The sequence below is a fragment of the Carassius carassius genome, chromosome 12, assembly GCF_963082965.1.
Source record: "Carassius carassius chromosome 12, fCarCar2.1, whole genome shotgun sequence".
Lineage (NCBI taxonomy): Eukaryota > Metazoa > Chordata > Actinopteri > Cypriniformes > Cyprinidae > Carassius > Carassius carassius.
Genome location: NC_081766.1, coordinates 16,658,747 through 16,677,351, shown reverse-complemented (window position 1 = coordinate 16,677,351; position 18,605 = coordinate 16,658,747). Strand labels below are relative to the sequence as shown.

The following is an 18,605-nucleotide window of genomic DNA, read 5'->3' as shown; positions in this document are numbered from 1 at the left end:
AGCACATGGGTAGAGCTTGAGGGATGCAATGCCGACAGAATTGTGTGAAAACAACAGAGGGCTGCCACACATCCTCTGCCTTGTGCGAAGAGATAAAAGTAGTTCACCCAGAGTTCAAAAACATTCAAACTTGGCTTCAACTTCTTTGTTTTGAGAAGTGTGTGTGTGTGTGTGTGTGTGTATGAGCTGGTTTGAGTAACACATCAGCTGGAGGATTAAGGGCTTTTGGCATGCTTTATCATATATAATAATCACAATGAGGGAGAGTTTGGCAGGGTGTTATGATTATTAGTAGTTCTTCCGAATTCTTCCGAAGCAGTATGAGGAACATATTGAAATAAGGAGGTTTAAGTCATTATTTAAGTAATTAAACCACTGTCATTATATGGAAAACAGAGACTTTGACATTCTGCAATCTGCATTCTGCATTCTGAAAATCTTTTTGTCCCCAAGAACCAAGAAATGAACAAAATAGCACAGACATTAACCAGTTTTTTGTTTTGTTTTTTTTTTCAAAAAGTAAAACTACGTTGTTCACACTTTTGAGATAACTATGGTACCCTACTTTGTTTTTTGTATAAAGATTGTCTATGCATGAGAACTCAACAAGATGTTTTTCTGTTTTGCAGCTTATATCCACTCCAACCAGATCATGGGCTGGGGAGAGAAAGCCATTGAGATCCGCTCTGTTGAAACGGGCCACCTGGATGGTGTTTTCATGCACAAGAGAGCTCAGAGACTTAAGTTCCTCTGTGAGAGGAATGACAAGGTTAGACTTATTGTTGTAGATCACTAGTGTTATTGCTCATCTAAAACAGCTTTGACCATTTTGGACAAGCTTAGATTTTTATTTTATTTTTATTTTTTTCTGCAGGTGTTCTTTGCCTCAGTCCGATCAGGCGGTAGCAGTCAAGTGTTCTTCATGACGCTGAACAGGAACTCTTTGATGAACTGGTGAAGCTCCTGCAGACCCAACACCGTGGAGCCTTTTTCCTGTCAGCATTGCATTGCAGCCGACAGTACATTGACCGTACAGTTTGGTCTGAAAAAGATTTAAAAAATATGAGAGACTCTTGAGGAGTGAGCTTGGAGACATGGGTCTGTCCCGTAGGAAGAGCACTGGCTCTCTGCACACTGACGTCACCTGCAGTGGCACGCAGTTCTCAGAAGAGGGGGCTCATTAACTTGAACTAGGTTTTAGACCTTATTTGTGGCCTCTGGTAAAGCCTGTTCTTTTAGGGTCCTCCCCTTTATGCTCCTGTTTTGATTGACTTTTCCCAATGAATTTTAGTCAGTTGCATGATTGTAAAAACTTGGATAATATTTAAAAGATAACAAATGTGGGGATAACATTAGCAAGCACTCAGGCTAAGACCAAGCTTTAGTCTCTTGATTTTTCACTTTCTCTTGATATTGGCCAACACTTCCGTCGGTTTGACAAATATCTGTGACGGCCATTTTTGTCCCAATTTCTTAAAAGTGAACAACATGCTTGAAAGAAATTGAATAACGCTGGTGCTCATTTGTATATTGTCAACAAAATCCATAAACTGTACATTTATCCAAAGTACTGTATCTCAAAATATTTTGAGTATGTTTGATAGCTTTTGAGGTTGGAAATACAGAGCTGAATGGATCATGAATGCATCTTTAAGTTGCATACAAAGTTTTGAATTCTTTACTCAATTTTTTTTTCTGGAATGTTTGAAACATGAAGAAATGGAAGCACAAAAGTTAACAGTGAAATCTAGCCATATGCGGAAGAAAACATTCCTCCTCACTGGTTGCATGTTTGTGTCGACACTGGATCAGATGTTGTGCGATGTGTATGTCAGAGCAACATATCTGAGATGAAAAAAATAAAAATAAAAAACAGAAAGATAAAAGCACCTGTATTTCGGTGACTATTGAGAATTGATGATGGCTTTATTTAGATTTAATTATAGTGCCTACTAGCACAAATAAGCCTGTGTGAAATCGATTTTTAGAGGCACTTTGATTTTCTATTTTTGCATAATATTTTTACGGCATAACTCTTATGTTTCGGCCATCATTTGTAGGCCGTAAGTCTCTCTTCTCAACATTTCAGAAGTCTCAGCATTGTTCAATTAAGCTGTAGCTTCTTAACACTTTTAATTTGCACCAGTGTTTAATGGGTTAAACAAACCTGGGGCTCAGAAACATTCCAAAAAAAGTAAAAGGTTCTTCATCTGATTAGTATGTGGTACTCATTTATCTCTTGGACTACAATATCACAAATGTTGATCTTAACTTCTTGGTACAAATGTTGGTACAGAGCCGCTACAGAAGATCAACAGATATTAACCATAATGTATTGTTTTTGTATTGTTCATTAGCTTTTTTTTTTCAGTTTATGACTTCTTTTTTCTTGTTTTGGTTTTTATGTTTGGCTGGGTCTTCAGTTCAACGCTTTAGATATTCTCGAAGTTGCTTGATTTTTGCACACTATATATATATATTTATATTTCTTTCACATCTCTTACATAGCAAAAGAAGATATTTTAATGGTAAGGGAATGAGAGGTTTTTAGCAATAATGTCCTGCTGATGTATGTATGTATGTATGTATGCTGTGTGAAACACTGTGTTCGGCCAGTGCTGGGGAAGAACCTCACCTGAGCTCTTTTAATTAACTACTTTATTTGACACTCAAGAATGGTTACTTAATGTTTCTGTCTTAATATGTTTTTAATGATCATAGAAAGCTGTAAACAAGATTTTAATTTATTTTACGGTGATAGAAGCACTATATCCTCTTTGGTTTTTTTTTTTTTTATTTTATAATGAGAAAAAAATAAATGAACATATAAGTAACTTTTGTGGCTCGTGTTAGTGTCCTTCACTCTGTTGACTCTTTGGTTGTTTTCCAGACCTCATGAAAGCACCAGTATCTCTGAGCACTGAGAACTTTGCTCTGATAGGTGTAATACATTAACTCTTCTTGCTCAAACATGTAACGTCTTATCCAGCCGCTTTATGCAAATTAAAAAAAAGCACCATTCTAGCAATACTGACACCTGGTATTCTTTAATATTTGCATCATAAACGTAATTATATGCCTTAAAATGATACAAAAAGTAAAATAATGTCAATCATTTTGAGCATACAAAAAAAAAGTGAAACAATAGTCCGGTGTTCAGTGGGAAAATGATTGTCCTGAAGCAGCACATAAACAGCGGTGATCCATGGACCTCATTAGTGGATCAGGGCAGAAGGTCTCCAGCTCAGCACACATGTGCAGCATGATCCTGCAGTAACAGGATTGATCATTTACTGAGCATTGGGAAAGCAACCGAGAACCTTGGAGCCACTATTAATGACCAAGAACGGCTTTTCCTGACACTTCATGGAAAATGGAAAAGGTAAATTGATTGAATCCTTTTGTAGGAATTCATATGAATAATGAAAATGCCTTTTAATTGTATCTGAATGATAAGTAACAGTTTGGCAATGGTGAATGGTGTGAAATAGTGTCTTGATGTGACTTGTATGTTGAATTTAAATGTATTTTTGTTGGGGGGGTGGGGGGGGGGTAAGATTATAGTCATAACATGCGGAATTGTGAATGCAGGTGTTATTCATGCTTTGATTATGAGGTTTCTGGGTTTATCATTAATGTTACTTTGATTTGACAAAATAAACCGCCATTTAATTGTAAGCTGTCAAAAGAATAACCGAAAATGACCAGAATACAGATACTTTTATTATGTGAATGAAAACTATTTTAATAGATGTAAGAAATGCAACCATTCAAAGTGTCTAATAGGACATTCAGTTTGTATGACTGGTTATTTACATAACTTAGTTATGTTAATAAACTATAGTATGCGTACATGTATGTTTGTAATTGTGCATTGTTATTGTTTTTACTATAGAAGATAATTGTAATGTAGTACGTGTTATGCACATACTAGAGATTTTCAGACCATCAAGAGCTTTAGTTCTGTTTACTCAGGTATTACTCATTTACAAAATATGTTTAATTACATTTCTGATGTTATAACATTCATTTTTTAGTTACATCACATCAGTTATACTAGCAAAGAGCATTACCCAAACTACATCTTATTGTGTTCATTGTTATTAAATCAAATGTTTGTTCAAACAAAGAATACATTTTATTAATTTAAAAAAAAAATTTAAGTGCACAATTTAATTAAAATGTTTATTTTTTAGTTCACCAACATTTCTATTTCAGTGCAAGACCTTTATATTAAAAAGTTCTGCTCTTAATTATAAATTAAAGAGGGAAACATAATTGAGTGTTAGAATAAAATGTTTTGTTTGTATTGCTAATTTCACATTCTGAATTGATCAAGAGTACACAATACTGATACTGTAAATGAATATTGATATTGTCAATAATAATGTAAGGAATAAACTGAATGGAACAAAATATGTCAGTGTGCTATTTAAATGAAAATGACTTGTATTAGCAATGACAAAGTTAAAAAATACTACATATTTATTCTTTTACTTAAAATGTCTAAATATTCTTAAATCAAGGTACATTTTCTTGAGAAGCAAAATGACAAAAGTCTTGTTTTATGTGGCATTGATCAAAATTAAGTGAGTATATTTAACCTGTGCTCAGTACACAGGTTTTTATATCCCGTTAACAGATGTTTGTTCTTGTTTTAAACATAAACTCGCTTAATTTTGTTCAATTTCAAGAACAAGACTTAATACGTTCAATTTGCATCTGAAGTAAAGGTATCCTGATTTAAGGATGCTTAGATATTCTAATTGGTGATTTTATGAATGAAAGACTTTCTGCTCAGACTTTTTTAGGCCTTCATTTGTGGAAGGTCAAAATTAGGACCTGTTGTGCTTTCCTGTCTCACAGCAGTTAACTGGCACACTCGCTCTGGCAGTGTTCACAGCTGCGCTTGGCTCTCTACAGATGGGATACAGCATGGGCGTCATCAACGCCCCACAGAAGGTCAGTCATCACACCATCATTAAAACCTTCACACTCCTAGCTGCATTCAGAGCCAGCGGGACATGCATTTATCTATTTGAGATTATATCATCAAGAGAAAGCACTATTGTTCTCTATTATTATTGGGAAGTGATTAGTCATGGCATTATGCAATTTGTGTTATAGGTCATTGAAAGGCACTATGCAAGATCTCTGGGTGTCTATAATGAAGAGCTAGCTCGTAGGGAAGGAGGAAACACAACAGAGCATGAAGAACCGACTGATGCATCTGTGGTCATGTACTGGTCCTTGTCTGTGGCCTCCTTCTCCATAGGAGGCATTGTGTCCTCCTTTCTAGTGAGCTTTGTTAGCGACATCCGTGGAAGGTGGAGTATTCGTGAATTATTAACGTTGATTGCAAGAAAAAATGTAATCTTCCCTTATCTTGAAAGTATAATGTTTTATGTGTTCAGATTCAGTGGAATGTGACTCATAACTGTGGTCTTTTTTGTATAATATATTGATTTACAGGATCAAAGGTATGCTGTTTATAAATGTCCTGGCCATAACAGCTGGTCTGCTAATGGGCCTGGCTAAGATAGGTACACCTTACCTCATGGTGATAGCAGGACGTGCTATCATGGGACTGTACTGTGGTAAGAGACACAAGCTTGCCTCTGTTTTCATGGAATCTTTAGAGAAAAGCAAGGCTATGCTTTTTTATAATTGATCAAATGATTAAAAATGATCATAAAATAATAAGCAAAAAAAAAAAAAATTACAATAAATAGTAAAATTTTTGAAAATAAATGTTATTTCAAATTTATTAAAAACAAGAAAAAAAACAAGAGTACATAAGATAAAAAGAAAACATTTTTTGATAATAAAAAAAAAGTAAAAAAAAAAAAAAAAAAGAGTAATGTAAAAATTAGTAATTTAGTCATGTAAAAAAATCAAATGCAACATCACACCAGAAAGAACTGTACAGAATATTAGACAGCTGGATATTGCTTTTATACCGCAGTTCAATAATCAAATAAATAAATAACTCACATTTTAGATATTTTGTATATTTTTGCTCCACCAATGAAATAGTGATGTTAATGAACAATTCATTTTGTGTCATGTAATGAATGAATAAAATATTTGAACTGGAAGGCACATTTGGAACTCACAATTTCTGATTATTATTTTTTTTTAATCACAATATGATCATTGATTGCATATGTGGGTGTGTTTGGGGAATTTGGCTATTGAAAATATAAATTTAATCTTAATTGAACTCATTTAAGATCAAATTAAATCAATTAGCAAAAATGAAATAATTCGTTTTGCTTAACGGGATTCAAATATCACATATTAAATGATCCAATCCTCTCATGACTGCGACAAAAATCATTTTAAACAAAGCACAGCAGAAACTGTTGGGTCTCTGAGCAGCACTCGGTAGCTATGTTTCCTGATCAGATCAGTTGAGTGAATTATTCAGTGACTCACACATAGAGGTAGCCATTTGCTTATTACCTAAATTAATCTTTTTTTTTTTTTATGAATCGTTCGAGTGAATGATTCATGGTTCACTTACAAAGACGATCACTTCTCATCTGCTTCAGATGTAATGAATGTTTGTTTTTTACTTAAATTTTGTTTTATTATATTGCACTGTCACCTGTTTTATGTATGAATATGCAATATGTTTTGAGTGCACACTTATTCATATACAGTATGACACATTTGTTATAGGTCTGTCATCTGGCCTGGTGCCTCTGTACATTGGAGAGATTTCTCCAATGAAGTACAGAGGTGCTATGGGAGCACTTCACCAGCTGGCTATTGTAATTGGCATCCTCATTAGTCAAGTGAGTGGCACTTTTATAATACGTCTAATACACAATAAAAGTTAACAGGTTCATATTGGGAACTGAATATTAACTGAACATGTAGTTTTATTAAGTAACCATACATGATCTTCCATGGAAATTTTTTTATTACAATTCTTATTAGAATCTGTAAGATGTGTGCAGTTGTCCTTGTCATCTACAGGTCATTGGTCTGGATTTCTTGCTGGGAAATGATGACATGTGGCACGTGTTGCTGGGTCTTTCTGGAGCTCCTGCTATCCTGCAGAGTCTGCTGCTGCTTGTGTGTCCAGAGAGTCCTCGATATCTCTACATCAAACTAGGCAAAGTGGAAGAAGCATGCAAGAGTATGTGCCAAAGCCTTTCTTAGTCATTACTCTTAGACTTCTGCTGACACCAAAGTACTATCATTTTAAGAATAAAGCCAAAACTACAAGAATAAAATTTTTTGAGATTCAAGTCAGAAATATGAGAATAAGCAAAGTAGCATCAAAGTGAAGTGGAGCTGACCACAGGCTGACATTACAGATGCACAAAGCAGGCAATTTCCTGAATATCCTTCTGGTTCTTTCTCCTTAATAAATTCAATTTCCTACATTTCACTGCCGAAATCTAATGATAACTCTGTGCTGATTTGCCAAAATAATTTCTTTTTTCTCTCTCTCTTTTTATTTTTTAAGTAAATACTGACGCATGCTAGCCAATCTAAATTCTCCACATACATTCTGTGCATTGATGAAGCTATGTATGTATATATATATATATATATATATATATATATATATATATATATATTAACCGTCAAAACCCTTTCTTTTTAACCCTTTTTAAAGGCCATATTATGTTTTTAATCTCTCAAATTGAAAGAAACTCCATTAAAACTATGACTTTATTCTCATAATATTGACTATATTTCAAAAACAAAAAAAGAAAAAATTACAAAAAATGGTAAGTTACAAAAAACGGTTGTAATGTTAAAAAATAAAAACATAAGGTCATGAGAATAATTCTTGTAACCTTATGACTTAATTTTTTTTAACATTACAAGCATATTTTTGTAACTTACCATTTTATTCTTGTAACACTGACTGTTTTTGAAACAACAAAAATTTATTTAGCTAACATTATACATTTATTCTTGTAACATTACAACTTTATTTCTGTAAAATTACGACATTAAATAATAATAATAATAATAATGAATTAAATAAAAAACATTTTAATGTGCTACTTAAATTTTGTCTTAGTGTAATGTTTTACAGTTTAATGTTTTACAATTTAACTGTCTTCTCTATAAAAGCTTCTTCACACCAAGAACGAAAACAAAAAATATATCAGCGTCCACACCAATGGACGATTAACCAGTTGTTTATAAATATATATATATATATATATATATATATATACAGTACAGACCAAAAGTTTGGTGACACCTTCTCATTCAAAGAGTTTTCTTTATTTTCATGACTACGAAAATTGTAGATTCACACTGAAGGCATCAAAACTATGAATTAACAAATGTGGAAATATATATGGAATTATATACATAACAAAAAAGTGTGAAACAACTGAAAATATGTCATATTCTAGGTTCTTCGAAGTAGCCACCTTTTGCTTTGATTACTGCTTTGCACACTCTTGGCATTCTCTTGATGAGCTTCAGGAGGTAGTCACCTGAAATGGTCTTCCAACAGTCTTGAAGGAGTTCCCCGAGAGATGCTTAGCACTTGTTGGCCCTTTTGCCTTCTGTCTGCGGTCCAGCTCACCCCTAAACCATCTCGATTGGGTTCAGGTCCGGTGACTGTGGAGGCTAGGTCACTCTCCTTCTTGGTCAAATAGCCCTTGATGCCTTCAGTGTGACTCTACAATTTTCATAGTCATGAAAATAAAGAAAACTCTTTGAATGAGAAGGTGTGTCCAAAACTTTTGGTCTTTACTGTACATTTATATGTAATGAAAGTGATTCCAAATGTACCGTATTTTACCTTTTTGTCATTATTGTTATAGTTGTGGTTTGGAATTAGCTCTTTTCATAGATTTTTTTTTCTACTTAAATAATGATAAATAAATAAAAATGAAAACATTCTGAACTTCTTGTCTGAAGATCAGAAAAAAGAATGAGTCTCAGTTCTTCCCTCTGGTAGGTCTGAAAAGGCTGAAGGGAGATTACGACACCTCAAAGGACATAGGAGAGATGCAGGCAGAGAAAGAGGAGGCCATGAATGAGGCACAAATGTCCATCCTGCGGCTGCTCCGTTCCTCGGTGTACCGTCAGCAGCTCTTTGTGGCCCTGATGATGCATTTATCCCAGCAGTTCTCTGGGATCAACGCTGTACACTCAATCTACCTTTATACTCCCATTTTATTGAAAAAAAATTTCAATTGACATTTTATGGACCCCATTACTATTAGACAACTGTAACATTTGATCTTCTCTTTGTTGTTTTTTCTAGATCTTTTATTACTCTACCTCGATCTTCCGGACTGCGGGGGTTGCTCAACCTGAGTATGCCACTATTGGAGTGGGAGTTATAAACATCATATTCACCCTTCTGTCGGTAAACAGACACTAATTTAAAGGCAAACACTGACTGCTGAGGAACAGGCTCTCGTCTCTTAGAAACAGCAGAGTGCTGTTGCCTCTCAGGTCTTACTTTCCCTTAATGCTTTTTTTTTTAAAAATAACTCAAGACTAATATTGCAGATTTTCCAACTTGAGGGCATGTTTCTTTAGACAACAGATTGCAACTGACGGCAGAGCAGCTCTCATTAGCACTGTGATCAAAATGTGTCATTTTGTTAGGTTAGATTTGTACAAATTTGTGCTGACATTATCAATCGTGCTCATATTTAATATACCATGACCCAGTGAGACATCTCACCTTGAATCTTGTGAATGGATTAAGTTATAATAACTGCTGGATCTGGAGAGTTGGCAGAAGCCTGCTTCTCTCGGCTCATAGAGCTGGAGAGCAGCCATATGTTATCGGGGACTTTGCAGTGTTTATCTCTGCTAGTTCAAGGGCAGCCTGCAAGTGAAAACAGTTTTGAGTAAAGAGTCAAGAGCTACTTTAAATCAACCAATCCATTCAGAACAGGTTTGGATGAATCTGGTGCATGAAAGTGCGGAGCTTTAGTCTAGAAATTGATTGATTTTCACTCAAGAAAGTTTTAGCTCTAGAGAGATGAATAATTAAAATTAAGTAATTTAAAAAATATATGGTTTAAATGTGAACTCGCATGAGATGAAGACTACAGATTGATGAAAACAGCTTAATAAAAACCCAAAAGGCTGGTGGTGATGTAAACATGACCATCAAATCCCTAGAAAAAAATAAAATAAATAAAATAAAAAATAAAATAACATAACATAATAAAATTAAATATTTAACAATATATAAAATAATTATAAATTAACAATATATAAATAAAATAGTTCATTAATACTTTTCATAAAAGAGGGAATACAAAACATATATGGATAAATATACAAATGTCCACCAAACTGTTAGAAAAAGCATAAATAATAATAATAATAATAATAAACTAAATATTTAAATATTAACAGTGAATTTGGGTTAATTGAGACATTTTCCCCCCAGTATTTACCTAGTATTTATTCTCCCCTATGAAGCATGTTTAGAAGTTTAAAGCCACTAGATGTCAGTATATGACTAAAACAAATTACAAAAACTTTTGAAAATCTTTCTTGAAGCATAAAGGCAATTGCAGATAATTCGGGTGATTCTTGAACAGTCCTGCTGATTCATGTGTGTTTTTTACAGGTGATGATAGTGGACAGAGCAGGCAGAAGGACACTGACTATAGTTGGGTTGGGAGGAATGTGCTGCTGTGCTGTGGCCATGACAGTGGGCTTGGCTTTTCAGGTATGATCTGAATTTTATTTTATTTTTGTAATAGACAACCAAAACTGAACAGAAATGAAGATAACTATAGGACTGAATTACTTGATCGTGTTTGTTTTATGTCTCACTCTTAATTCTGCTTCTCAGGACGTTTACTCGTGGATGAGCTACCTCAGCATGGCAGCCATATTCCTGTTCGTGTCGTTCTTTGAGATCGGTCCTGGACCAATCCCATGGTTCATTGTGGCGGAGATCTTCAGTCAGGGGCCGCGTCCAGCAGCCATTGCATTAGCTGGGTGCTGCAACTGGACATGTAATTTCATTGTTGGCATGTGTTTCCCTTATTTAGAGGTATATTGAGTTCCCTGAACCGTTAATATTGTGCAATATATTTACATGCCATCATTACATAGGGTCTTCAAAATAAGAATAACTCTACTTTGGTCTTTAGGGTCTTTGTGGGAAATATGTCTTCGTCATTTTTGCAGTACTCCTATTCGGCTTCACTGTTTTTACCTACTTGCGTGTACCTGAAACAAAAGGGAAGACTTTTGAGGAGATAGCGGCTGTCTTTCATCACAAACGTGGAGCCCCCCCTTCCAAACCTCAAGAAGAGGCTGAGATGGTGCAGCTCAAAAGCTCTACAGAGGCCTGAAAGGGACCGTTATCTTTTTAAAACTGTGGAATGAACGATGTTACTGCTGTCACAGAACTCACCTGTGACAGAAATGATCCGCCGTATTATATTACACAGAGCCTTGCACCAGCTCATCATTTGACAGGAAATAATTGGTCTAGAAGCAGGTAAAGAGATTAACTAAATACAACTGTTTAATTGTGAAAGATGGTGCACAATATAGACATGCACTGGCCTTGGTACAACTGATGCTGAGACTTAAATGATTGTATATTATCTTTATATTCCCAAAGTTATATATGTTAAAGCCTTTTTTAAGGCATTATAAAATAATTTTTTTGTGTATTTTATTAATATGACTTGACCTTTTAGTGATATATAGAGAGATTCAGTTGTGTCATAAAGCTCAACCAGTAACCTGAAAGAAGATTATAAACTATGATGCATATAGGTGATAAATATTTTAAAATGAACCTGTGAAAGAACATCACATACAGTTGGTCAGTGCATAGAGAAAATTCTTACATTTTGTTCAAGAGTTACAGTGGTGGTATTAAAAGTTACAGTGGTGGTATTACATTTGTGTATTTTTGCCATTAGAAAATTATTAATGTTTTAAAGTAAATCATTCCAATAACAAACATGTCATAGCAATGATTTGCTTTACTTGATATAAGACTGTTAGGAAATAACTGCTACTTTATTTACATTTGAACCTATAGTATAGGAATAGCAGCAGAGTCTATTCATTGTTCATACAGTACTAGGAAAGGCTTTAAAAAAACAATAGTGCTGAAACCCTTTTTTGCTGTCTGTTGCTTTTGTCATTCTTCCATTAAAATTATACTCCATTGCAGTTTGATGAGTGAAAAAAAGCCTGGAAAGTTATTGCAAAGATGCTGTGTGTACATTACTGTACTTAATCTACCATTCACAATTATGGATTTGGTAAATGTTTAATGTTTCTGAAAGAAGTCTGTGCTTACTAAGGCTACATTTATTTGTAAAAACATTAATATTGTGCAATATTATTATTTAAAATAACTTTTGGTCCTCAAGAAACGTATTATCATCAATGTTGATAAAGGTGGAATGTAGAGGCTTGTTGAAGCTGAATGGGAGCCTCAAAGTAGTCATTTATTCTTTCTCCAATAATCTGTACTTTTTGGTAGTTGATAATACTACAGATCAAATATAATGACCTATGGAACTCCCAATATCATCATGTTTTCAATTTTCTGATGGAAGGAGTAAATAGGCTACAAGACTTGCATACATTCAATTAAGGAAGACTGACTTTGAACAAAAAGCTCTATAATTTGCTCTTTGGTCAAAAGTACACTATGTTTGAGATAAACTGTAGCAGGGCGAGGCAATTGCCATGTGTTTTCAATGAGAGGTTAGGCCTACTTTTTTTTATCAATTATAGTATTTGGTGATTGAAGACAGTCGATTGTGTGTGAAGCCGTTTTATTTTGCATGTGTGTCAAGCGGATGCAAACCTAAGACAGCCCAGCATAATTGCCTGCCAAAAGTTCTTGATTTAGATGCGACCTCTCTGTTTACTCAGTTACAAACAATGTGGCTTAGTTTGTTAGCAAAATCTAACTTATACAGTTAATGAGATCAAAAACAGTCTTTAAATTAGTTCCGGTTAACTTTGTGTGCAACGATGAGTCATTTATCCAGCCAAGCACTCACAGTTGCTCTGAGTCCAACTGCATTAGATTCGGTAAAGGTAGTGAAGTTTAACTTTACACGCTTGTTTTTTTGTTAGCCAGATCATGGTAGTTAGTAGTTAATGATTTGTAGATTTGTTCAAATTATAATAAATCACGCTACCAATGGCGATTTAATCTAAAGATCAGTCAGCTGTTTGTCATTTGTTAGCATGAATGTCTATTTGACATACACATTCATGTTGATTTCTTTAACTTCTGCTGCTAATAGTCAGGTAACATGAAAAATAGGGAATTACGATCAAAGCTTAAAACATTTCATGTAGTACAGATTAGCAGTGTTTTTCCAACATGTGGGTGGCCACAATGTGCAGTTGACTCATAATAAATCCCACAGTTAAACACAATTATTCACAAAACAGCAACATCCCACAGGAATTTTTAATCCACAGAAATTACAATTGCTTAGTTGTGCTGTATAGAAGCTGTGACAATACATTCTGCACAAATGTAGTGGTATTTTGAAATGTGCCGGCTTTGAAGGCTGGAACAAAAATGCCGCTTTTAATGTCAGTTGGCAAGCTTTTTAGCTTTCAACAATGTGCTTCTGATTATGTTTTTTTCCACAGCTGCCCTTCATGTCTCCAGCCTTGAAGATAACTAAGCTGCTTTGGCAGGAGCTTCGGTCAACAATGGTACAATTTTTTTAAACTTCGGCGTCAAGTTTTTGATACAGTACCTTTACAGTATATGATGTATTTTCTGTTAATTTTAGCATATTTAGCACATAAAGTGTCTTGTATGGCATAATATAATTGCATTTCCCCCTTTAATTTCCCAGCCACTATCTTGTATTTACAGATTTATAATAAACTGTGGACACTAGATGTCAGTAAAGCACAGTAAAACTACCGCGCCAGATCTGGCCAACCTGCTTTTGATTAAGATGTGAAACTTTTCTTTTAGCTTTCCCACTGTTTACATACGAGTCTGCTGTCAGGAGCCTTAAGGTATTGCCAAATGGTTCCTATATATTGAAAATGTTCTGCTATAGGCTACATTTCAGAGACGGATTGAGAATCATAGTGCTCAGTTTATATTTCTAAACTCTGAAATAAGAACATACATTCTAGAGGCCAGAAAAAGACGTAGATTCAATGCAGATGTAGATGCCTTTGTTTCCATATGGTCTTATATGTTCATGTGTGTGGAAAAAAAATTCCACCACATCCATTACCTCTAATGGTGCACAAATCCAGGGGTGATTCTTGTTGGTTTTTGTATGTATGCACATTGCTTCCAGATGGTGAAGAATCAGTCATTTATTTCTTGGTCCTTGTTTAATTGTTGAAACATGAGGATTGACAGCTGTTCTCACCAGTGAAGAAGATCAAATTTAATATAGGGGTGTATATGTGGTTTCTTCCTTTGAAAACAAATATGTATTCGCTTGAGATGTGGCTATTTGTATTCATTTTACCAGGGACCTCAGATCTAAGGCATATGCACTGTATTACATGTAAACTGTCTGGTGTTCTGGATAGACTGAAATGATTTAGATTTCTGGTTATAAAGTCCCACATCTTCTCCATTTTCACTTTTTGCAACTCAAGTCAAAACTATAAAATCATGATGTAATAAATCTGTAATAAATCTCTTTTTTTAGTTCTATGTTTTTGAAAAGAGAATTATCTCATTTAAGAAATGTATGAATTTAACCAGCATAAGGAGGTTTGCAGTAAGCTTACTGATTTCACATGCAAACTCGATGTTCGTTTGGTTTAGCAGTTGGTCTACTAGTCTGACAAGCATCCAGAACCCCTTTAAACTGAGCAAACCTTCTTTGTTCAGTTCAGTGTATTTGTCTTTAGTGTAGATATAGTTAATTATGACTTTCACTGTATAAAGCCTATTGTATCATATTTCTTCAAATTTCGAAAACCTCTAAATTATCAACGTGATAAAAAATAGCTTTAAAACTATTCCACACAATCTATTACATGCCTTCTGTCCTATGATTGACAGTGTAAACTTTTTTTATTAAGTGAAATGTCTTTTTAATATAATTCTACGACAGCATCCCTATTCAGGTTTTTGTATGCGTGTCTTTTTGCTTATGTTTGAGCCTTTGAATAAAATTGAGGATTAGTTTGTGCTCCAAGCCCAGTACATCAAATATAATAATCCAAAGAAAGAATACAAAATAAAACCTAAGAAAATATATGCAACCCTCTTTTTTTATATATATTTTTCTAAAGGTTTTATAAACTTTTTCAGTTATTTAACAGCAGAATTGACATAATTAAACCCTAATGGCACCTTTACAGGGTGTCATTAAAAGCAGATATAAAAACACCCTGATGAATTCTGGTAGAGAATAATGCTGACCTTGACTCTGCTCTCAAAGCCACCTGCCATCTGAGGTCTATTTACTTATGACCCATGATTTAAACTCAAGTCATCCTGAAGAGTGGAGGAGGTATTTTGTTTTACAAGAAACAAGGACATCTGAATAAAGCAGCAAACTAAAGCCTTCCAGCAAAAAAAAAAAAAAAAAAAAACGAACCCTGTTTGCCCTGTTATTCGCCTCTCCAAGGGTCTCTGAATTATGAGTCACTGTGCTCCCGTGTAGTCAGAGCTAATGCATACCAGGCCCTCGTCACCTCACCCTGATCCCAGATCAGTGCAAGCCACACAGCAATCAAACTTTTTGAAGAAAAGTAAAAAGAGAGTATTCTGTCAGTAAATCTTTGCTTTACCTGTGGCCTCATATACAGTTGAGGGAGCTTTTCTCTAAGCCTCTGCTTCGTTTGAAGTCTTTACTCTTGATTTGAGCAGGGCCAAAGGAATCACAGTGCACTGCTTTATGAAAATGCCCTCTTTATTAAAACATAACTTACTGGAGGATTAAACTCATATCCTGTACATTCTTGTGGTACGCACACATTTAGTCATGTTCCTTTCACTTGTCAGTGTCTCCTCATAACTACTCATGGTTTCTTTGGAAAGGGTGCTGCTAATGCTCTGGTGCTTGAGTAAGCCAATTTCTTGGCTTTTTGCCACAGAACTACTATACAGTATAATGTAAGACTTGGCATGTGTCTTCATATTTCACTATGAGTGTTGAAGAGTGTTGGGACATTGGATTTCAGATCTAGTTGAGTCTAAGTGGATTTGTGTATGAGAAAAAAGATTAGAAAGGAAAAAACAATTTAGATCTGTTCATCTAGACAAACTTGTCTGATTAGAAATATAAGCAACATACAAATTACATCATTTCCTTTTATATTTGATTATGGTCTTTCCATGAGTTCAAATTGTATCTTATCTTGACGTTCTAGTTTTATTTCAGGGAGTGATTTTTGTAATTTCCCCCTGCTGATCAACTACTTTTCATGGTTCAACCAGTAACTCATGTAAAGCATATTACTTCACCATTTAGTTTTTTAGGGTTAAGGGTAAGAGCAGTGGGTGTATGGTGAACCAAGGAGTATCACGTTTTTGAAAGAGAATATATGTTGGAAATGGGAGGATGCTTGGATAGATCTGTTATAGATCTGAAAGTGCTGTTTAAAAGCAGGGACCACATGGTTTGCTTGGGGCATTGTCCTTTTATCTGGACAGCACGTGTCCCCTGGGCTCATGTCAGACTTGACACTTCCCTCACCCCCTCTTTAGGCTCACTTTGAAGTGTGCTACCAGGAAGCATGAAAGGTGAATCACCAGATGATGAACATGACAGCTAAAAACTAGTTTGTTTTTCATAAATACAGAAGGGGCCAAAAGTCTGAGGTCAGAAGTTTGAACATATGGGATTTATATTTCATTTAAATGTAGAAAAACATTTTATGACATTTTAAAACAAAGCATCTTATGACATGAAATGAAAAAAATAAAGATTATGTACATCTACATGTAGGTCAGACAGTAATCAAATATGTACATTTTGGATTGATCATGTAAACTACTTTGTATAGACAGTCAGAATGTACTTTTTTGGATCATCTCAAATCATATTGGAAAACATGATATTGAGGTTTCGTGTATCTCTGACTGATGTTGTCATTAAGGCAAAACAGAGACAACACGAAATTAATGTTATTTTTTTTAAATGTATCTTTCACTCAAATTGTTATGCTGACAATACATTGGGTAATGAAACTTTTTGTATTAAATTAGAAAAAATGGATAAATTGTTAATTATCTCAGACTTATCTCAGTGTATATGAATATATTTTTACCTTCTCTTATTTCTGTATAATCTTATTTATATATATATATATATATATATATATATATATATATATATATATATATATATATATATACATTGAGGGAAAGAAGAATGCAAAATGGAGGAAGTTGAAACAGACCACTGTAAGGCTCTGACAAGATATTTAGTTTTTAAACGGTTTTCTGTAGTAAATGTGAATTTTTTAAATAAATGTGCTCTTTTGTTCTATGTTAAAATACAGTTTAGGCCTTGTTTGATATGCTGCCCATTCAACCAAGCATATGTGTAATTCTTAACACTGAGAACTGGTTTTCTTTTAACCATACATTAACACTGTGGGGTTTAATCAAATCAGCATTACTTTTGATTGTATTGTCAAGACATTCTCAGTCAGTGTTTTTTTTTTCTTCTTCTGTCTGCTGTCTGTGCAGGTGTATAAACAACTCAGATGGTGAGAGGTTTTATTTGTCAGGATGTTCTGGAGAGAATGATTTAATGGGTTGAGAGGGGCTCAGACTGGATCTTCAGCTCTACATAATAACACTGGTATAATGTGATCCTTTTTTCTTTTGTGTCTGGCACATGTTTGAACGACATGATTCATCCGTGTTATTTTAGTATTATTTATATAATATTATAGTATTTATTAATATTAATATTTATTAATATTATATATGTATATATATATATATATATATATATATATATATATATATATATATATATAAAATGTGCTTTTGTACTTTTTATTCGTTTTTATTTAACTTTATTTTATGTTAAGGTTTATTATTATTTTTAAGTTAATTGTAGAGCTTTAACTTAAATTTTTCTTTCTGTTGTGTTTTATTTTATTTTACTTTATTTTATTTCAGCTTTATTTCAGTTAACAAAACAGTGTTTTAATAATTTAAAGTGAGTGAAGTGACATTCAGCCAAGTATAGTGACCCATACTCAGAATTTGTGCTCTGCATTTAACCCATCCGAAATGCACACACACAGAGCAGTGAACACTGTGAGCACACACCCGGAGCAGTGGGCAGCCATTTATGCTGCGGCGCCCGGGGAGCAGCTGGGGGTTCGATGCCTTGCTCAAGGGCACCTAAGTCGTGGTATTGAGGGTGGAGAGAGAACTGTACATGCACTCCCCCCACCCACAATTCCTGCCGGCCCGGGACTCGAACTCACAACCTTTCGATTGGGAGGCCGACTCTCTAACCCTTAGGCCACGACTTCCCTACCTTGAAATTCCCTAATTTCAGCTTTAGTTAAAAATAACAAAACTTATGGCTATAAGAATATATATATATATATTACAGTTTCTTAAATTAAACATCTGCTGATATTGGATATTTAATTGTGCATGCTTATTTCATCTACAGTACGTCTAC

General features: G+C 34.4%; 2 protein-coding genes across 6 annotated transcripts in view; both read left to right on the top strand.

Annotated features, from left to right (window-relative positions):
- Nucleotides 1-3,092, top strand: part of LOC132154938 (TRAF2 and NCK-interacting protein kinase-like) — a 68,288-nt gene extending 65,196 nt beyond the window's left edge. For 2 of the 5 annotated variants that reach the window (XM_059563674.1, XM_059563675.1), the window contains 2 exons: nucleotides 630-769; nucleotides 875-3,089. In XM_059563674.1, the coding sequence (XP_059419657.1) occupies nucleotides 630-769; nucleotides 875-958 (224 nt within the window). In that variant the 3' untranslated portion in view covers nucleotides 959-3,089. Of the gene's footprint in view, nucleotides 1-629; nucleotides 770-874 lie in introns of all 5 variants that reach the window. The other 3 variants (XM_059563672.1, XM_059563673.1, XM_059563676.1) reach the window with 3 other exon arrangements.
- Nucleotides 3,093-3,222: 130 nt separating this feature from the next.
- Nucleotides 3,223-11,665, top strand: LOC132154940 (solute carrier family 2, facilitated glucose transporter member 2-like). Its single transcript, XM_059563677.1, has 11 exons — nucleotides 3,223-3,382; nucleotides 4,867-4,962; nucleotides 5,128-5,327; nucleotides 5,473-5,597; nucleotides 6,685-6,800; nucleotides 6,985-7,147; nucleotides 8,945-9,132; nucleotides 9,254-9,358; nucleotides 10,586-10,687; nucleotides 10,814-11,017; nucleotides 11,118-11,665. Exons 1-11 carry the CDS (start codon nucleotides 3,374-3,376, stop codon nucleotides 11,319-11,321), a joined length of 1,512 nt encoding a protein of 503 aa, XP_059419660.1. The 5' UTR covers nucleotides 3,223-3,373; the 3' UTR covers nucleotides 11,322-11,665.
- Nucleotides 11,666-18,605: the final 6,940 nt, after the last annotated feature.

What these genes read in the sequence shown, in the direction of transcription:
- LOC132154940 (XM_059563677.1), top strand. An exon ending in GTTAGCGACATCCGTGGAAG is followed by an intron (nt 5,328 to 5,472) that starts GTGGAGTATTCG and finishes ATTGATTTACAG; the next exon opens with GATCAAAGGTATGCTGTTTA. An exon ending in TTGGCATCCTCATTAGTCAA is followed by an intron (nt 6,801 to 6,984) that starts GTGAGTGGCACT and finishes TGTCATCTACAG; the next exon opens with GTCATTGGTCTGGATTTCTT.